The 19,906-nt window shown below is 53.8% G+C and overlaps 1 protein-coding gene across 1 annotated transcript in view; it reads left to right on the forward strand.

The window, feature by feature from the left end:
- LAMB3 (laminin subunit beta 3) overlaps window positions 1-19,906 on the forward strand; it is a gene marked incomplete at its 5' end in the record, with an annotated part of 39,739 nt that overhangs the window by 18,633 nt on the left and 1,200 nt on the right. Inside the window, 17 exons of the mRNA XM_079698323.1 lie at window positions 1,413-1,604; window positions 2,644-2,707; window positions 3,057-3,250; window positions 5,143-5,263; window positions 6,037-6,225; window positions 7,261-7,416; window positions 7,782-7,978; window positions 8,286-8,397; window positions 9,140-9,518; window positions 10,719-10,879; window positions 10,980-11,200; window positions 11,482-11,679; window positions 11,999-12,143; window positions 15,810-16,017; window positions 16,421-16,562; window positions 16,940-17,116; window positions 17,831-17,984. Coding sequence (XP_079554449.1) covers window positions 1,413-1,604; window positions 2,644-2,707; window positions 3,057-3,250; window positions 5,143-5,263; window positions 6,037-6,225; window positions 7,261-7,416; window positions 7,782-7,978; window positions 8,286-8,397; window positions 9,140-9,518; window positions 10,719-10,879; window positions 10,980-11,200; window positions 11,482-11,679; window positions 11,999-12,143; window positions 15,810-16,017; window positions 16,421-16,562; window positions 16,940-17,116; window positions 17,831-17,984 — 3,010 coding nt within the window. The remainder of the gene's footprint in view (window positions 1-1,412; window positions 1,605-2,643; window positions 2,708-3,056; window positions 3,251-5,142; window positions 5,264-6,036; window positions 6,226-7,260; window positions 7,417-7,781; window positions 7,979-8,285; window positions 8,398-9,139; window positions 9,519-10,718; window positions 10,880-10,979; window positions 11,201-11,481; window positions 11,680-11,998; window positions 12,144-15,809; window positions 16,018-16,420; window positions 16,563-16,939; window positions 17,117-17,830; window positions 17,985-19,906) is intronic.

Here is a 19,906-nt window from a genome sequence, read left to right on the forward strand (position 1 = left end):
CTTTTTCAAAGAGATATCTGTAACTCCCGTGTTCATTGCAATGTTATTCACAATAGCCAAGATACGAAAACAACGTAAGTGTCAATCAGTGGATTAATGGATAAAGAAGATGTCACACACACACACACACACACACACACACACAGAGAGAGAGGAATATTCGGCCATGAAAAAAGAAGGAAATCCTGCCTCTTGGGACAACATGAATGGACTTTGAGGGCATTCTGCTAAGTGAAATGAGACAGACAGAAAGACAAATACTGCATGTCTTCACTTATATACACAATCTTAAAAAGCTGAACTCATCAACATAGAGAAAAGGATGGTGGTTGCCAGGGGCTGGAGGGTGGGGGAAATGGGCAGATGCTGATCAAAGGATATAAACTTCCAGGTTTATAAGATGAATAAGTTCTACAGATCTAATGTACGGCGTGGTGACTATAATTAATAATACTGTACTAGACACCTGAAAGCTGTTAAATGACACACAAAAAGGTCATTATGTAAGTGGATAGAAGTGTTAGCTAACCTTATTGCAGTAATCATTTGGTAATATATATGTGTATCAAGTCATCACATTTGATACTCCTTAAACTTACATAGGTGATATGTTCATAATATCTCAATAAAGCTGGGAAAAAAATAGTGGAAAGCCACTGGAAGGTTTCTAGCGGAGGGGAGTCATGGCTCACTTTACATTTTAGAAAGAAAGTTCTCTCTGTGTGGAGGTTGGCTTATGAACCCAAGGAAGTGTTCCAAGCTGGGACCTGTCAGCATAAAGACAACACTTAAAGCCATGAGAAATGGATGAAATCATTGAGAGAAGAAGGAGGGACATGACAGTATGTCATGCTAAGGGGCTTGCATTTTACCTTTAGGTCAACGCAGACCCATGGAAGGGTCTCATGCAGGGAGTGACGTGATCAGATAACCCTGTAGGTGAAGTGGGGAGCGTGGCTTGGAGAGCCTGGACAAAGGCTGGGCTTGAGTTCCAGGCTGTTGTAGGAACCCAGGCTCAGTGCAACTGGGACCTGAACTATGGCCACGTCCATGCGAGGAAAAAGAGGAGGGACAGAATTGGGAACTAGAGGTGATAAAAAATGGTTGGCTGTGGGAGAATTTTCTGGCCTGGCCACCTGGGTGGTGGGCTGAGCTAGGGATCATGCCTTCTGGAACGCAGATCTGCCTTCTATCACTTTCCACGGCTCCCCTGGGGAAAACCCACTGGGGCCAGTGGTTTGTCAGGAGAATTGGACCCGGGTACCCCTGAGCCCACTTGTCCCATGCAGCCCCCTTTCTCCCTCCTCACTGTGGTTCTTAGGGGCCACCAGCACCTCTTTAAGAGCCTCTTTCTGTGATCGCGTCCCCACTGCGGGGAAACTCAGGCCCCAACCCTGTGTGTGTCTCTGCAGGGGCCCATGCCTGCTGGCATGCTGATCGAGCGCTCCTCGGACTTCGGCAAGACCTGGCAGGTGTACCAATACCTAGCTGCTGACTGCACGTCTGCCTTCCCCCGGGTCCGCCAGGGCCAGCCTCAGAGCTGGCAGGATGCTCGGTGCCAGCCTCTGCCCCAGAGGCCTAACGGGCGCCTGGATGGGGCCAAGGTAGGCAGAGGGGACCCTGAAAATGTAGGCACGTTTTGGGAAAGGTCTCTCCCATCCCATCGCTACATGGTCACCAGGCTTTGGAGAATCTATGAGAACCACTCCCTCCCCCAGGCAGTGAGCCTTGCTGTCTTTCCTGAGCTCCCCAATAATGATCCCTCTGGGCACGTCTTAGCTGCACATTCTCTTTGCTGCCCAGGAAGGATGTTTCAGAAACACACTGAGTGTATTACATAACTCAACCCCGCTCTCTCCTTGAATCCTCCCACCTGGGGTCAAATCCTTTCATTTCTTTCATCACAGCTCCCTCGCTCCCACCCTCGGGGGCTGTATTTTGTCTCCTTTCTCTGGCTGAGGCTCAGGGGAGCCCTCAGAGCTGCTCGGAGCGCTGCCTTTCCTGTAGGCAGTGCGTCTCTTTCCTTCCCTGCAACGACTCCTCCTTGGTTACTGCCGTATCTAGATCCACATAACCACATGCCCCAGACCACACGTCAGAACACGGGACTTTTCCCTGATTTGTGGAAGGTTGATGTGAAAACTCATCCTGGGATATGCAGCTGAAGTCACATCCAATGAGTGTTTTTTTTTTAATCAAGTAAGAACAGCATAGTTGAAATTGGGGTTGCCTAGAGTGTGGTGGTCAGCATGTCCATGCATCCTTGACTCTGGACCCTCTCACTCATCCTGGGTCTTTGGAAAATTAGTATCCCCTAAACCCTTATGTGTCTATTATATATCTTACTGTAACTTCTGACCCAAGGAAATCAGGAAATTCTTGGGATAGCTATATTTTCAACAGGAGAGGAGAGGTTGTACACACACACACACACACACACACACACACACACTCATCTAAGGCCCAGTGATCATGTCCCTCCCCCAGAGTGATTGGCAGACCTCACATCCATGGTCATCTCAGGCTCCAGGTAAGAAAGACCTTAGTATGAGAAGGTCAGGGCATTGAATGGAAAGGAGGACCTCTGGGCTTGGGCCACAGTTCACCTCTTCCTCAGGTCTTCCATTTCCCCTCTCTCTGCAGGTCCAACTTAACCTTATGGATTTAGCCTCTGGGATCCCAGCAACTCAAAGTCAAAAAATTCAAGGTCAGTGTGGCTACTCCTCTAGCCTGTGGGACTGTGGATGGGGAACAAAACATGGTTGCAACCCAGATCATGGACATTTCCTTGTCTTTCCTACCTCTGTCAACATGGTTGGATTGAACACTTGCCCTGCTCAGCCCATAGGGGTATTGTGGTGGCCCCAGAGACTCAAAAGGCCTGAGCCAGGGTGGAGTGGGTCTTTTCTGTTGTGGGAAGGTTGAGGAAGATGGAATGGTGTGACCAGAATTCCTTTCCTTATCATCCTGCCCTAGGAGTCTCTATTTGCCTCTAACCTCCTGTTCTTTATTTTCCCATCTCTACCCCCTCCCTCCTTGTTGTTTGTCCCCCTCAGAGCTGGGGGAGATCACAAACTTGAGAGTCAACTTCACCAGGCTGGCCCCTGTGCCCCAGAGGGGCTATCACCCTCCCAGCGCCTACTATGCTGTTTCCCAGCTGCGTCTGCAGGGGAGTTGTTTCTGTCACGGCCATGCTGACCGCTGTGCCCCCAGTTCCAGGGCCCCTGCCGGCCCCTCCACCACTGTGCAGGTGACAGCCCAGGGAGGGGGAAAGGAGAAGGGAGGGGCAAGACCCGGGCAGACTGACGTCTTTGGCTTCTATAAAGGAGGGAGGGCACTAAATTTAAGACTCGAGTACTTAATATTTTAGCAATGGTGAAAATGAGTCTAAATGATTATCATTTCAAAGGTCAGATTTTGCAGCACTTTTTTTGACCTGCTTTCTGGTTTGAAATTATTTTTATTCAGTAACATAGAAGTATATGTAAGTATAAACGTACATATAAGTAGAAGTATAAGCATGGGTGTTCGTGGGGGAGCTTAAGGCACTGATTTTCAGCACTGGCTGCACATTGTAGTTTCCTGGGGAGCATAAAAACATCGCCCAGACCCACACCTTCATACACTCTGATTTTATTATTGTTATTTAAAGCCCCGGGTGATTCTAACATCCTGCCAGGGTGGTTCTGACATCCTGCCATAGAGCCACTGGTTTGGGGACTGTAAAGGTCCCATGTAGAGGTGAGATATGGGGCAGGGTGAGAGAACAGAGTCTAGAGTCTAACACAGATGCTAAGTCCACCCCAGAGCAGTTGAGTCAGATGCATCAGGCATGGAAGAGAGAAACTCCAGCTTAACAAGCAACCCAGGGGATTTTCTGTGAAACCAAACCTGAGAACCATCAGTAGAGGAGAGAGAGCCTAGGACCAAGAAGCAGAGGGAGCTGTCATTTCACTTTTCTGCGGTTTCGGTTCTTCTATTAACAGATGGGACCATGATATTTGCCCCAGTGATAGAGGCGCACGATGAAATCATGTAAAGTGACCTTTGAGGGAAATACAGGTGACATGAGCATCGGGCAGCTTTATCCTTTCCACTTCTGGGCCAGTGCTTGCCCCAGGCTACAGAAGAAGGCAGAGGGAGACCAGTGCCAGAGATGTGTCATCCATTAGGGTCCATAAACAAAAGACCAGAACACAGGCTGAGCAGGATTGCTGGCTTATGAGGATGTAGAGGAGGGCAACGGCCTGCCCAGCCCCGGTGGTTCTCAAATCTGGCTGCACCATGGAATCACCACTTTATAAAGTACCAATGCCTGGGCCTTGTCCCTGAGATTGGATTGAATCGGGCCTGGGCATTGGTATTTTTTAAAAAGCTCCCCAGATAATTCTGAAGTGCATCCAGAGTTGAAATCCATGGAACTAGAGAGACAAGGCAAGCCTGGTGAAGGACATGCCATTCTAGCTGGCAGGATTTTGCTGGTGAATAGAGAGTGAGGGGACTTCTAGTCAGGAAGAAAAACATCAGTACAGGCCAAAAGGTGGGGAAAAGTAGGGCTTGTCCTGGGAGCAGCTAGTTCAGCTCAGCTGTGCTGTTAGGAGTGAGTAGGGGATGAGGATGGAGCAAACACAATACAAGTCCTAGATGCCAGTCTGCGGGTGGTGAGCTTAATATGGAAGACAATTAGCACGCAATTGCTATTCTATTTTTATACCTTAATGAGTCTAGTAACAATTCATCATTGCAGTCTCATTAGTCAAACAACTGCAGTCATAGATTGTTGGAATATAAATCTCCAGAGGGCCCACAAGCTTCTAGAATCACAGTTTACCAACAAGGTTGTCTAAGCCCTTTACAGGTGCTGCTTTGGACTGGGCAGCATGGGGCTGGCCAAATGCAAGGGCTGAGCTTTTAAAAAACTAAATGGAGGAGCAGTGCAGGTGTGCACGCATGCACGCGCGCGCACACACACACACACACACACACCACAAAAGCCGGCATCTGGGAGTGTCATAGGAGCCGAGTGAAGGCTGGAGGAGCTGGGGTCTGAGCTGGACCCTGGGCACAGAGCGGAGAGGGCAAGTCCATCTCTGGGACGCTCCTGTGATAATTATTCATGGTAACCTATGGCCCCTCTCCTAGGTCCATGAGGTCTGCGTCTGCCAGCACAACACCGCCGGCCCCAACTGTGAACACTGTGCACCCTTCTACAACAACAGGCCCTGGAAACCCGCAGATGACCAGGACCCCCATGAATGCCAAAGTATGAGCCTGGGATCACCCATCTCCCCTGCAGCAGCTGGTTGGGGTGCTGGCCCATGGGGGACACAAGGAGAATCTAGTCTTTATTATTTAAATCTAAACCTAATTGCATTCTGTAATTTAAGCTCTCCTTGTTCTTTGGGGAAGGAGAGGGTATTTGAGAAAGTATTTGAGTTGCATCTTCCCACCGCTCCTGGCCCTTCTCCTCAGCCAGGCCTGGAGGGACCACGATTTGGTCCATGCTTCTGATGCCACGTGCCTTTCGTGCTAACCACAGATCCTCCTCTTTCTGGCCTGTCCAGTGTAGGACATACGTGGTTCCCTGTTTCATTCTTTCTACTTCAGATGTGCCTCCAGAGTTGAAATCCATGGAATTAGATTCCTGGAGGCAGGGCCCTTCCCTGCATAAATGAGGGCGACAAAGATCCCCGGCCCAGAGAAGGGCAGTGACCCAGCAGGAGACCCAGCAGGTGGCAGTGGGGGAGGGTTGGCATGGGACCATTCCAAGGGCTCTCTCTTTGGCTCAACATGGGTGTTATTCTTGGGTTAGTCCCCACGCTGGGAGTCAAGAGGCCTGAGTTCTCTATTTCCCTTTCTTACTGGCTATATAACCTGAAATAAATTACAAAAGCCTCCCTGGGCCTCAGTTTCCCTGTTTCCCAGACCTGAGCATCTTGCAGAGTTGCTGGGGATGCCAGGGAGTTAGTGTGGAATGTGCTTTGTACATGGCAACGATGCTGGTCACATGTCAGCCCTAGTGATCTCCTTTTGCAGGGTGTGACTGCAACGGACACTCAGAGACATGTCACTTCGACCCAGCCGTGTTTGCTGCCAGCCAGGGGGCACATGGAGGTGTGTGTGACAACTGCCAGCACCACACTGAGGGCAAGAACTGTGAGCGGTGTCAGCTACACTATTTCCGGAACCGGCGTCCTGGTGCTCCCATTCAGGAGACCTGCATCCGTGAGTAGGGGCTCCAGGGACCCAAGGCATCATCTGTCTGTTAATCCCCATCTGTTCTGGGCTCAACAGAGCACATGTCCCTAAGGACATACATGCCCTCAGGAAGCGTGAAGACTTGGTTGTGAGTCAGGACTTGTGGGCAATTGTTTTTAACTTAGCTGTGCCCTTCTACGCAAGTCAGTGTGGTTTGCTCTTTATTTTTCTGCTTCCTCCAACATTAAGGACCCCTCCATGGCAGGGGTTATTCTTGTATCCTTGGGCCCTAGCACAATGACAGACAAATAATTGATGCTCCAGGAATGTTTATGAAATGAACACATAAGTCACCCAGGAGTGACTTAACACATCACAAGGGCCAGTGAGTTCATATGGGAGAGAGCAAAGAGATAGAAGCACTCCGATCCGGGTGGGGTACATCAGGTAAGACTTTCTAGGTGAAGGAAGAGTCTTCGTTTTGAAAGCCATGAAAGGGGCTTGGGTTTTGGGGTGGGAGAAAGTTGGTTCCCTTCCTGTTGATATTATCTATTTATGGAAAGAGTGAGAAAGTCTTGAGTTTGACTTCTGTTTCCAGCACTTGCTTGCTGTGTGACCTTGCGTGTGTTCTTTGAACATCTCTGAGCCTCAGTTTCCTCATCTGTGCAATAGGGATAAGCATCCTCACCTCTCAGGGTTATCCTGAAGATTACATAAGGTGACAGGCAAGAGTGCCCAGCTCCGTGCTGGCCACAGAGTAGCTGTTCAGTAAATAATGCCAACCAAAACTTTTATAGTACTTAACATGTGCCAAGCACTGTTCCACCTGCTTTACACTTACTCACTGATTCCTCATAAGAAGCCTATGCGTGTTGTATAATTACCCCCATTTTATAGGTGAGAAAACTGAGGCACAGAGGGATTAAATAACTCAAGTAAGGTGGTAAGGTTGTAAGTCAGGAAGTGGTGGAACAAGGATTTGAACCGGGAAGCCTGGCTTCTGGAATGTGCTCTCTGCTTTTCTTCTTTGTCCCTCCTGCTGTGGCTGCCTTTGTCTCTCAGCCTGTGAGTGTGATCCAGATGGGGCAGTGCCAGGAGCGCCCTGTGACCCAGTGACCGGGCAGTGTGTGTGCAAGGAGCAAGTGCAGGGGGAACGCTGTGACCTATGCAAGCCGGGATTTACAGGACTCACCTATGCCAACCCGCAGGGCTGCCACCGTGAGTAAGAGGCCCAGCCTGCCATGGTGTGGGGCAGGCAGCCTGGGGCCACCAGATCTGTGACTGGTCCTGCTCACTGAGCTGAGTGCCGGGTGCTTTGCCACTGGCTTCCAGCAGGTGACAGCACAGGCCTGAGGTGGAAGGTGGGACAGAGTCCTCCCGAGGGAGGGCAGGCAGGTGGCCAAGCAGCCAGGTGTGGGGACTGGTGGGAAAGTGCGGTGGCCTTATGAGTCAGCCAGGTTATCTGGAGGGAACAGCCCTGCCTCGTTCTTTTCCCAGGCTGTGCCCCTCCCTGATGCACGTCCTCTGGGGGTAAGATTTCGGTGGCCCGGCCCCCGAGCTCAGCAGCCCTCCCTCCCGTGCAGGCTGTGACTGCAGCGTCCTGGGTGCCCGGCGGGACATGCCGTGTGATGAGGAGAGTGGACGCTGCCTGTGTCTGCCCCACGTGGTGGGCCCCAAATGTGACCAGTGCGCTCGCTACCACTGGAAGCTGGCCAGCGGCCGGGGCTGCGAGCCATGTGCCTGCGACCTGCACAACTCCCTCAGCCCCCAGTGCAACGAGGTACATGGCAGGGTGGCCCATGGGCCTCTCAGCAAGGGAGGGCTCCCACCCACCAGCCTCTGTCTCCCCTCCGCACTGCCCTTCTGGGTCTTTCCAAAGTCAGACTGGGCTGCTTCTGTCCGTCTTCCCCTGGGGAGGCCACCAAATGTCCCTCCGTCTGTGGCTCTCAGCCTTTGGCAATGCCACATTCGCACACCTTCTGCAGGGCTCTCCTGAGCTTTGACTTCAGAGCTTGTGTCCTTGTGGGAGCCCTTGCTTTGGGGTGCACTGGGGAGTTCTGCCCCCTGACCAGTCTCTCCCCGCACAGTTCACAGGGCAGTGCCCCTGTAAGGAAGGATTTGGTGGCCTGACCTGCAGCGCTGCAGCCATCCGCCAGTGTCCTGACAGGACCTACAGAGATGCAGCTGTGGGATGCCAAGGTGTGCTCACTGAGTGGGGACGCGCAGGACATGGGGGGGGTGTGCTCGGGTGGGCTTGTGGTGGGGACACGTGGGTCTGTGGTGTGGGAGGGCATCCCGTACTGGTCCACGCGGGGTGGGCCCTGGCAACCCATAGGAGCGCTCGCTCCCCACTGCTGCCCCGGGGCTGACACCAGGCCGTCCCCATGTCCCTATGTGCGCATGACAGGAGGGCTGCTTTGCTTCCCACTTCCCTGAGAAACCATTTCCCAGAAGCCATCTGCAGGAAACGTCCTCCTCTCCCTCTTCATAGATGGAGAAAGTGAGTCCTGAGGGGGAGTCAGTTTGACAAGTAGTGACAAGGGCACGCAGACCCAGGTCTGTTCTCAGCTCTGTGACCTCAGGAGGAGTTGCTCCTCCTCTTCAGGCCTCAGCTTCCTCATCTGGGCAAGGGGCACACTGCCTCAGGTGCTTCATCTGTGAGAATGGGAAAATAAGCGTGTTAACTCTGCCACAGGGTGTGTGGTGAGGGTCAGAAACGCTAGCGTGTGCCTGGTGAGTGAGGCTCAGAACAGTGCCTGGCACGTCGGAGGTGCTACGTAAGGGCTTGCTGTCATTACCATGATTTCATTCTGGCCTTGACAGTCTTACTCTAAGTGTGAAAGACCCTGAGGTCAGACCTCCTCTTCGGGCTTTCCCCACCAAACACCTGATCTTCCTGACCTGACCCCCTGGCCTCTGGCCATCATTTCTCCCACCTTAGCCTGTGACTGTGACTTCCGGGGAACGGAGGGACCAGGCTGCGACAAGGCCTCGGGCCGCTGTCTCTGCCGCCCTGGCTCGACCGGGCCACGCTGCGACCAGTGCCAGCGAGGCTACTGTGACCGCTACCCGGTGTGTGTGTCCTGCCACCCCTGCTTCCAGACCTACGACGCTGGCCTCCGGGAGCGGGCCCTCCGCCTCAGCAGCCTCCGCAATGCCACCACTAGCCTGCGGCCCGGGCCGGGCCTGGAGGACCGCGGCCTGGCGTCCCGGATGCTGGACACAAAGAACAAGCTGGAGCAGATCCAAGCCATCCTCGGCGGCGCCTCGGTCACGGAGCAGGAGGTGGCCCAGGTGGCCAATGCCATCGTCTCCATCAGGTCATTCCCTCTCCCTGCCGAGCCACGTGGCAGAAGAACTACTCCACATGGGTCCACATAGGGGCACATTGGTCCTTCCTTACGTCGGTTACAGCCCTTTACCGTCTACCAAGGCTTCTCACAGATGCCTCTCTTTTCACTATCACGGCAGTCCTGGGAGGTTGGCGTGGGTGGGTGTTATTCCTTGCGTTTTGCGGATGAGGAAACAGGCACAGATAGGTGACATGATAGAGTCACGTGGCCACCGAGAGGCAGAGCGGGGCACCGGGAGCACAGGCATGAGCCCAAGTCCTGAGTTCTTTCATGTGCCCGGTGCCGCCCGTGGGAGAGTCAGCTCTGCATTAGTCAACCTTGTGGAGGGCATCTGAGAGGCAGGGCTCTAAAAATAACCTGCGTTTGCCTTTGGAATGGGAGCAGTCCCACCCACGGTCCCCTCCTACCAGCAGAGGTGCCTTCTCAGAGAGGTTTCGTTCTGAAGTTTTCATGAGTTTGCTTTCCCTGAGCACTTGCTGACTGTGAGGGCCTGAGCCATCTAGGTGTGCCATTGACCTTGGTCTCAGCACTGAGTAGGGAGTCCGCAGGAGGTTGGTGGGCTGGGTGTGCAGGCCTGGCGGGGCTTTCCAGAAGGACGGTCCACGCTGAGCAAAGCCCAGCCATGGAGAATGCGAGGCTGGTGGAGGGAATGGTGGTGGGTGGAGCTGCAAAGGGCCTGGGAGGGAGGAACATCTGAAAGCTCAGCCGTGGTGGGTCAGGGCAGGTGACCCCCTTCAAGTGGAGACCACCAGTGGGCCGCAGCTACGGGAGCTCCGTGGGGAGGTGTGGGCTGCAGAAGAGAGACTCGGGAGCCTGGGGTATAGGTGGTGGGTGATGTCGGCCTGTAGGCAGCAGAGGAGGAGGAGGGGCTCAGGGGATGCTCCTCGTGGAAGCCGACGTGCGGAGGTGGAGGAAAGCCGGGACTGTTAGGGTCACACACGCCAAGGAGGGAGAGATTTTTATGGATCTGCCTGCATAGGGGTGGAGGGAGGTTGTGCTAGCTTTTGCCCAGCAGGATGCTCTCCAGCCTGCGGAGGCTGCCTTCTGTGGCTTTTGCTGACGGCGTCTCTTTTTCCTGACTCAGTAGCGATTTCTCCGAGGGGATGGCTGGCTCTAGGGAGGAAGCCCTCCTCCTGTGTTTTAGTGGAAGCTTCTCTCCCACTTCAGGCAGACTCTCCAGGGCCTGCAGGTGGATCTGCCCCTAGAGCAGGAGACCTTGTCCCTCCCGGGAGACCTGGAGAATCTGGACAGAAGCTTCAATCGCCTCCTCGTTATGTATCAGAGCAAGAGGGAACAGTTTGAAAAAATAAGCAGTGCTGATCCTTCAGGTGAGGAGGAGTAAACAGACACCACGCCGGGCCAGGCTTCATCTCCGTCTCCAGGCCTCCGGGTCCAGGGTCAGCTTGGTTTCCTCTCTTCTTCCCACAGGAGCCTTCCGGATGCTGACCGCGGCCCACCAGCGGTCATCCCAGGCTGCTCAGCAGGTCGCGGACAGTTCCCGCTGGCTGCTGCAGCTCAGGGACAGCCGGAGAGAGGCAGAGAGGCTGGAGCAGCAGCTGGGAGAGGCAGGAGGCGCCGGTGGCCCCCAGCTCGCAGCCTTAAGGCTGCAGATGGCTTCCTTGCCTGATCTGACACCCACCGCCAACAAGGTGACTCCTGTCATGGAGCCCCACTTCCAGAGGCCCCCCACCCCAGTTTGTCACTCACCGACTGCTGCTCCACATTCCCCCCTGGGGCCATGTGGACCTCCCACACCCCCGCCCATCCCGACCCTTAACCCCACATAGTGTGTTCAGCAGTTACCAAGGAAACAAGTTTCAGGTGCCCAAGTTGCCGTGGAGATGTGTGGCTGCTTGTTTCCCAGGTGTGGGAGGGGAGTGATCACTGAGGAGGCTTGGGGACCCCCTCTGATGTCCCCATCTCTCCACAGCTCTGTGGGGGCCGCAGGGAGATGGCTTGCACCCCGGAAGCATGCCCTGGGGAGCTGTGTCCCCGAGACAACGGCACGGCCTGTGGCTCCCACTGCAGGGGTGCTCTCCCCAGGGCAGGCGGGGCCTTCCGGACGGCAGGGCAGGTGGCCGAGCAGCTGCGGGGCTTCAACACCCAGCTCCAGCAGACCCGGCAGATGGTAGGTGTGGCTGAGGTGGGGTGGGCCCGTGGTGGAGGAGGCAGAGGGGACAGAACCCCTGAGCAAGTCAGAGCTCCCATTTCGCAGCCAGGAGTCGAAAGCCCAGAGACATCAGGTGACTTTCCTGTGGCCCTACAGCAAGTGAGAGATAGAGCTTGAGGCCAGTGTTTTCACATCATTTCTTCCGGGGCCAAACCGAGCTAGTTACAAAAGTTTCCTAGGGAGATCTTGGGTAGCAGGTGCCTCCAGAATCCTCGGGGGCTGCTGAGAGGCCCTCTTGGGGCTTTAATCACTGCTGACCCATAGTGTGTGTCAGCAGATCAGGGCAGCCGAGGAAGCCACCTTGCAGGTGCAGTCAGATGCTCAGAGCCTGGAGATGCAGGTGAGCGCCAGCCGCTCCCAGATGGAGGAAGACGTCACACGCACGCGGCTCCTCATCCAGCAGGTCCGGGACTTCCTCTCAGGTGAGCTGGTCTTCACCTTTCCCTGGGCTGATGTTTTGACTTCTGCCTGTTCTCAGTGCCCCATTCCCTGTCCCTCATCCCATTCGTCAGTCAGCTACTTCCTTCCCTGGTCTCTATACCCCTGGACCAGCCCCCATCCCTCACCTGGATGGCTGCACGGCCTCTAGATGACCCCCCACCTCCTTTCTTCTCCCTCCTAGCCCGTTCTCAGCAGCACAGTCTGAAACATCTTTGAAAAATGTGTAAGCAGGGTCACATCCCACTCATGCCTAAAATCCTTCACTGGCTTTCCCTTGTTCTTGGGATAAACTCTCAGCTCCTTACCATGGCCTCTGCTACCTCCTGGGTATGGCCTGTATCCTCTCCACGTTGCTCACAAACTGTCTTTGAACAGGCCAGGCTCTTGCCAGCCTCGGAGGCTCTTGCTGTTCCTCTGCCTGGGATGCTCTCTCTAAGGCTGCTGATTCTTGCCCTCCAGGTCTGAGTTTAACTACCTCCCTCAGGGGGCCTTTTCTGACCACCCCATCTGGTCATCCCCCTCCCCCATATTCCCTCTGGAGTCTGACCTTCACTGCTCTACTTCAAGCCTGTGGTTGTTGAGCTCACGTGTCTACAAGTGTAATGTTTGTCTCCCCACTGGACTCTTAAACTCCAAGAGGGCGGGGATGGCTGTCTGTCTTATTCACTGTGTCCCTGGCACTTAGCATAAGTCCAGGCCCAGAAAAGCACCCTATGTTGACTGAATGAATAAATGAACCCGATCTCCTCCCTTGCCACCTGGGAAGTGGGAAGGTCCCTGGACAGGACTCAGGAAATCTGTGGGACTTTGGGCAAGTTGTTTTCCTCTCTGCCTCATCTTTCGCTTCTGCCAACGGGGATGATAGTATTTAAGTTTATTCCGCGTGTCAAGCAACTGATGTAAAATGTGTTTTGAAAAATTAAAGATGCCTCAGGAATATGAACTGATATTATTAAATTTCTGGTCCCTGCCAGGGAATTTGCTTGGCTGAGGCCCAGTTAACATGAGCTGACGGCCTGGTGTAATGACAGTCGTTCTTCCTGCTACTATTGCGGTGCCTTTGCTTCAAGAGGCCAGAGCCCCCTCCTGGGTGCAGGTGGCAGGTTGGAGAGAAGCAGGGACAGGCCAGAGTTTGGGGATGGGACTCACAAATAAGGAAGACTTGCCCTGAGTGAAGCCGAGTGAGGCAGGCTAGGTGGCCCCCCATCCTGCATCAACCCCAGCTAGGGGGTGGTGGGATAGGAAGCCTGTCCTTGGGGTGCAGTGTGGGCTCCAATGAATGGGCAGGGAGTGGCCGGGCTGCGGGGTCCCTGCTGTCCCCTCAGTTATGCTTGTGTCTCAGGTTGAGTCCTTGGACAGGATGAGGGGCAGAGAGAAGGAGCAGGGCCTGAGAGAGGCCTGGCCCCTGGGAGGGACCTGGAACAATTCTTACAGTCTCCATGGCTGTGGATTCTAAGGTCCAGAGTCCTGCTGAGGGAAGCATGGGTACCAGCTGCTGTGGGCACGCAGGGTCACAGCGAGGGCGGGAGAGTGGAAGGCTGCTGGAGGAGGGAGGAGACACCATCTTTCTCAGGTCATCAAAGGAAGTGACAAAAATAATAGGTCAGGTTTACTGAGTTCTTACTAAGTGCCAGGCACTGTTCTAAGTGCTTCACGTTATTTAATCCCGACTGCCTACCACTTTGCATGTGAGGACTCCAGATACAGGGAGGTTACGAAACCTGCCTAAAAGCATCCAGCTTGGAGGGAGTACGGGTAGTGTTCACCTCACTCCGGAGTCCACACTCTAGATTATTGCGTTATGAGAGGGACCACCTCCCAGCGCCCCACCACCCATCTTGCTTCTTTGCCTTCGCTAGTGTTTGTCCTCTCCCTGCATAGTCTCCCCTGCCCTGCCCCACCCCTCCCGACCTGGCTAATTCCTACACACCCTCTAAGGATCCCCTGGGTATCTCATTCTCCAGGAAGCTTTCCTGGACCTGTCAGACTGGGTTAGGTGCCCCTGTAACAGCCGTCCTAGCACCCTGAGCTTACCCCCGTCCCTCAGGGTTGTGCTTCCTTGTCCCACTAGATTTCAAGCTCCATGAGGGCAAGGAACAAGTCCAATCCGACTTTGCAGTCTCAGCTCCCCACATCCTGCAGCTCGGAGCAGTGCATGTTTGCTGAGCCCACCCTGAGACTCAGAAGCCCATGAAACTGAGTGTAACTCAGACCAAGCCCCTGGGTGCAGCTGAAGTGAAGCAGAACAAAGAAGGGCAGGTGCTAGGTGAGGGTGTGCTTGCCGGAAGAGGCTTTCTAGGGAAGGCACATATAAGCCGCGTTGAGAGTAGGACTCTGGGTTAGGTGAGAGGTTGGTGGTCTCTATGGGGAGGTCCTTGTGAAAGCTTGTAATTGCAGAAAAGCCCACTTCATTAAACTTAGCCACAACTATGCCTTGAGCTCCTGTGGTGTGCTACCCTGGCCCCCAAAGGACATAGCAATAAAGAGGCATGGTTTCCACCTTCCAGGAATGTCCTTCCACCTGGCATGGGGAGGAGACTGGGTCTAGGACCTGTGTAGCCAGCTGGTGAGGAAACTTTTGATTGCAGAGTAAGGCTGGGTGGGCCCCAGAGGAGTTAAGTCCCAGGGCAAACTATCTGGGTGAGGGGTTGCCCCCTTCCCTACTATGTCAGTACCAGTGGAATCTGTAAAAGTGACCATGGGGAGGAGATGCCATCTCTGTACTTCTGACCTTACTCTCTGACCCAGAGTTGGATTGTGAAATTCCTGCTGAACTGATTGTTTCATATCATCCCTTGAGGTTGGGCATCGTGATTCCCATTTCACAGATCAGGAAACTGAGCTCAACAAAGCCAGCTGACTTGTCCCAGTTTGCTTGAATAGTAAAGAAGAGCCCTGAGACTGGAGCCCCTTCAATCATTCATTCAATGTACAAAGAGAGTGCCTCCAAGTGCCATGCACTGTGCTAGGGGCTGGGCTATAGCTGTGGATGAAAGCCAGTCCCTGTCCTCACGTTGTTTACATTCTAGTGGGGAAATGACAGAAAACCCAATAAATGAGTTAAGTGTCCAGCACGTGGGTGGCGATACACGTTAGGGAGAAAGATAAAGCTGATGAGTAGGATAAGGAGTGTTGGCAGAGGGTAGAGGTTGCGATCCTAGATTGGGTGGCCTGGGCTGGCCCCTCTCAGAAGGTGACATGTGAGCAAAGCCCAGGTAATCTTGATCTGCCTTTGCAAAAGCGAGCACTCTGCCCCAGAGGAGGAGCACGTGGAAGGGTTCTTATTGCCAAGGGAGCAGTTCCAGTCCCTGGCTGGTCTCCCCACTTCAGGGCTGATTGTATCTCTGCTCCAGGCATTGTTCAGTACCAGCTGCCTGGTACCACCTCCTTCTCCCCAGCCTGCAGCTTCCTGTGGTGCCACTTAGTTGCCACAGCTGTGCCGACAGCCATTCTCCCGCGGCAGCGAGCCCGGAAATTCTCAGAGCAGGGTGCCTGAGTGTGCCTGGGAGGGAGCAGCAGCTCCTTGGGCAGCCCGGGCAGAGATGGCATGGAGGTGCTGCCCACGGGTGCTGCTCAGCCTGGAGAGGCCTCTGATCTTTGGGGAGGTGGCTGAGCTCCCCCATTACGATGGATGGTTTGTCTTCCAGACCCTGACACTGACATAGCCACCATCCAGGAGGTCAGTGAGGCTGTGCTGGCCCTGTGGCTGCCCACAGACTCTGCCACAGTCCTGCGGAAGATGAATGAGATCCAGGCCATCGCAGCCAGGCTCCCCAACGTGGACCTGGTGCTTTCTCAGACCAAGCAGGACATCGCTCGGGCTCGCAGGCTCCAGGCTGAGGCTGAGCAGGCCAGGTGTGGCCCTGGGCCCTGAACTTCTCCCAGGATCGGGCTGGGGTTTTGCCCCCGAACTGTTGCTGGAAGCAAGAGAGGAATGTCTGCAAGTCAGAGGGGTGCCGAGGGCTGGGAGACAGGAGGAGGTGCTTACTGTGGTGGGGGATGGTGAAGTGATACACAGCATCCAGCTGAAACTTTACTCGGCACAGCCCCGTCTTCCTTATTGGAAACCGTCCCCAAAGGCTGCCTCAGACAACCTGCTTGGTGGGGTCCTGGGATGGAAAAGCTACTGAGTTAATACTTGGCTTCTTATCTTGGCTGGAAAGGATATTCTCTGGACTGGGGAGTGAGTTGGATCCCACATCTCTTCATTCACTGTGCACCCATTCCACCCCCCACCCTTCCATTCCCCCGGCCCCAGGAGCCGAGCCCACACAGTGGAGGGCCAGGTAGAGGATGTGCTGGGGAACCTGCGACAGGGCATGCTGGCACTGCAGGAGGCCCAGGACACCATGCAAGGCACCCGCCGCTCCCTTCAGCTTATCCAAGACAGGGTTGCTGAGGTAGGCATTATGGCTTCCTTCCCCCACTTGTGGGAATGAACATTCAGACTCAGGCACAAGGCCTAGAAGATGCCAGGAAGTGACCCGGGTGGAAACTGAGCTGGAGCCCTGAAGAAGGGAGCCTATGAGCCTTGAGCCTGGCTTCGAGCCTTTGGTTTTCTGCTCTCGTGGCTGCTGCAGGAGTGGGCGGGGGGTGGTCAGCTGAGCTGGAGAACGGGGAGGCCTGGATGCCGGGGGCAGATAGAGGATTGGGGTGGTGGTGATAGTGATGTCCTGCTTGTAGAGAGTTTTTGTGGCCTGATGAGTTGGAGGAGAGAAGAATGAAGGTCACTGCCTATGAGACCCACCCCAAACTCCAGGTCTCTTTTTCCACAAAGGTTCAGCAGGTGCTGGGGCCAGCGGAAAGACTGGTGACCGGCCTGATGGAGCAGCTGGGTGGCTTCCGAGCACGGATGGAGGAGCTCGGCCGCCAGGCCAGGCAGCAGCGGGCGCAGGCAGCCCAGGCCCAGCAGCTGGCAGAGGAGGCCAGCGAGCAGGCACTGAGTGCCCAGGAGGTACCTAGAGGGCAGAGTTAGCCCAAGCAAGCATGGCCAGCGGGAGCAGGACAGGACTCTGTACACTTTATAAGACCATGGGTTCCAAAGCACTTTGAGTAACAACAGTTATTCTGAAATATCCAGCAGGGGCTTCAGGGTTAAGGCACACCTGGCCAGGCATCTGAATTCTCCCTCTGGCTGCCTTTGGTGGAGCTGGTTCAGGGATGCTGGAAACAGCCAGCCCAATCCCTCTCCTTTCACAGATGAAGTGGTGACTCTGTCCAGACCTAAAGCTCATCTACAAAGGAGGTCTCTTGACACCTGAGCCAGAGCTTGTCCCCTGTCATGGTTATCCAGCCCAGACAGAAACTCTTGACTTAGCCCAGCCTGAGCCCCATCACTGTCAGAATTAGATCAGAGAGAAGGTCGAAGAGCCAGTTTCAGTGTCTCCAGGGTGCTGGTGGTCCTGGTACAATGGCCAAGCTGCCAAGCATACTATTAAGTGACAACTGTATACCTGGCCCTGCACTGGCACTGCAGATGAAGGGAGGGAAATACAGAAGTTAAGGTATGGCTTGTGGCCCAGGGGCTTTTATAGGCAGAATCAACCCCTTGGGGATATCAGGAGGCACCTCATCTCTGCGTGCTGATTTGAGTTACATCAAGTCCTTTAGCCAAAGGTCTTTAGGACTTTGGATGATGATGATGTGGAGACTGTTCTTCCTTTTTCAGGGATTTGAGAGAATAAAGCAAAAATATGCTGAGTTGAAGGACCGGTTGGGTCGGAGCCCCATGCTGGGCAAGCAGGGCAGCCGGATCCTGAGCATCAAGATGGAGGCGGAGGAACTGTTTGGGGAAACCATGGAGATGATGGACAGGATGAAAGGTGAGGGAGTGGTCCAGCGGCTTGGACTTCAGGGCATCCCTGAAGGCTGCTCCCAACCCAGGGTTCCTGAGGCCTAATGTTTGGAGCTAGCAGTGCTAAGGCAGTGAGATCAATAGGGATTTCCTGAGCACCTAGTAAGTACAGGGCATATAATGTGGCTTTGAGGCGTGTGGACATGTTCACAAAGACGAGGCCTGCCCTCAAGAGGCTCGCAATCCATTTTTCCTATTGGCCACCAGCTCCATGAAACTGTATTTAATAGCACAAGGAGGACTGTGATAAAAGCCCGAATAATGGGAGCTCTAGGGGCTCAGAGGATAAATAACGTCAGAGAGAAATGTTCAGGGAAGGTAATGTTCAAAAAAGATAAGATTTGAGGCGGGCCTGGGAGGATGTATAAGCCTGGAAGAGGCTGTGAGGAGGAGGAAGGACATCAAGACGTGTTCTGAGGGTGGAGGGGGGACCACCCAACTGGAGAGGAGGGTGGATGAGGAGAGGACAGGTGGGAGAGAAGTAGCATGGAGCCAGTGTGGCTGGTCCACGTGGCCGGCCCCGAGGCCAGGAGGAGGTGGGTAGACTCAGCCCTGGAGGCAGTAGGAAACCATCCAAGGGTTTTGAATATGGCAAACCATAATGAAGGAAGCTTTCGAAAGGGTTCTGAGGTTCCTCGGAAAGGAGAACAGAGATTTCCAGGCTCAGTCTCTGAGATGTGATGATGGGGTCACTGCCCTGTGAATGACAAAGCCAGAGCCTCTTTGAATTTTAGAGAAAGCTTTTGACAAAAATCTGTTTGGCTAGCTAGATGGACACTATGGAGAAGGGCGGGCTGGCAGGTTGACAGTGGCTATGGCCGGCCACAACTGAAGCGGGAGGCGAGAGGAACTGACCTAGATGGAGGAGTCCAGGGCTGGGTCAGTGCACGCCCTGGCCCTGTCCATCAGTGTCTTGTATGAAGATAAAGAATTTGCTAATCAGATCTGAGGATGACTGGTAGTTAATACACTAGATAACAGAACCAGCGTTCTAAGGCAGCCTCAGAAGTCTAAAAGGATGGGCTGGAAACTAACAGGATAAAATTAAGTAAGGAGAAAAATTCTCTCTCACTCTGGCCTTGTTTGGACCTAAACTCACAAGTATTGCTCAGGTGAGGTCTGGCTTCTCAGTGGATAATGTAGCTAAACACTTTATAACCGGTTAGTGATAAACACGTATGAGTTGTTACTCACCCGAAAAAGACCCAAGAGTTTTGAGTAACTGTAAGCTTGATGTAAGTCAGAAGTGCCTTGCTTCTTCCAAAAGAGCTAATAAATGCAAAGCAGCCAAGACAAGCGGAGTAATGGCTCAAGGATGATATTAAAAATACTTAGTAACTGGTGTGTCCTGCACCTACCAGCCAGAAAGGCTCAGGTTGTAGCATTAAAGCAAGCATTTACCTGCTTGCAGGAGTTTACCTTTAATTTCAGGGTTATGGGCAGGAGCATGCTTAAGGAGCCTCTGGGGATGGGGGTCGGGGAACAGAACAGCAACTGTAAAAATGTCAGTATTTTATTAACCCATAGGTCCATGTGGGAACCCACTGGCTGAATGTCAGAATGTTAATAAGCCTGTTACTCTCTGCTGATCTCCCAGGTGAGATCGAGTTCAATGGAGGCTACTACACCTTCAAAAGGGACATTGACGAACCCACACACTTGAGAGGGAGGGTGGCCAGGGTTGGGAGGTAGGGAAGGCCTGGTGATTATATCAGATGAGGAGTGGATGAAGGAACTAGGGCGGTTTCATCTGGGGAAGATGGGGCCTCAGACATGTGAAGGACTGCCATGTGGGAAACAGAAAGAATAGATTCCTACACCCCAGGAGACAGACCTGGGCCAACTGGGTGGCAGCAAGATGTGCTCAGATTCTGGCTTAACGAGAAGACT

The sequence above is a fragment of the Hyperoodon ampullatus genome (assembly GCF_949752795.1).
Source record: "Hyperoodon ampullatus genome assembly, chromosome: 2".
Classification (NCBI taxonomy): domain Eukaryota; kingdom Metazoa; phylum Chordata; class Mammalia; order Artiodactyla; family Ziphiidae; genus Hyperoodon; species Hyperoodon ampullatus.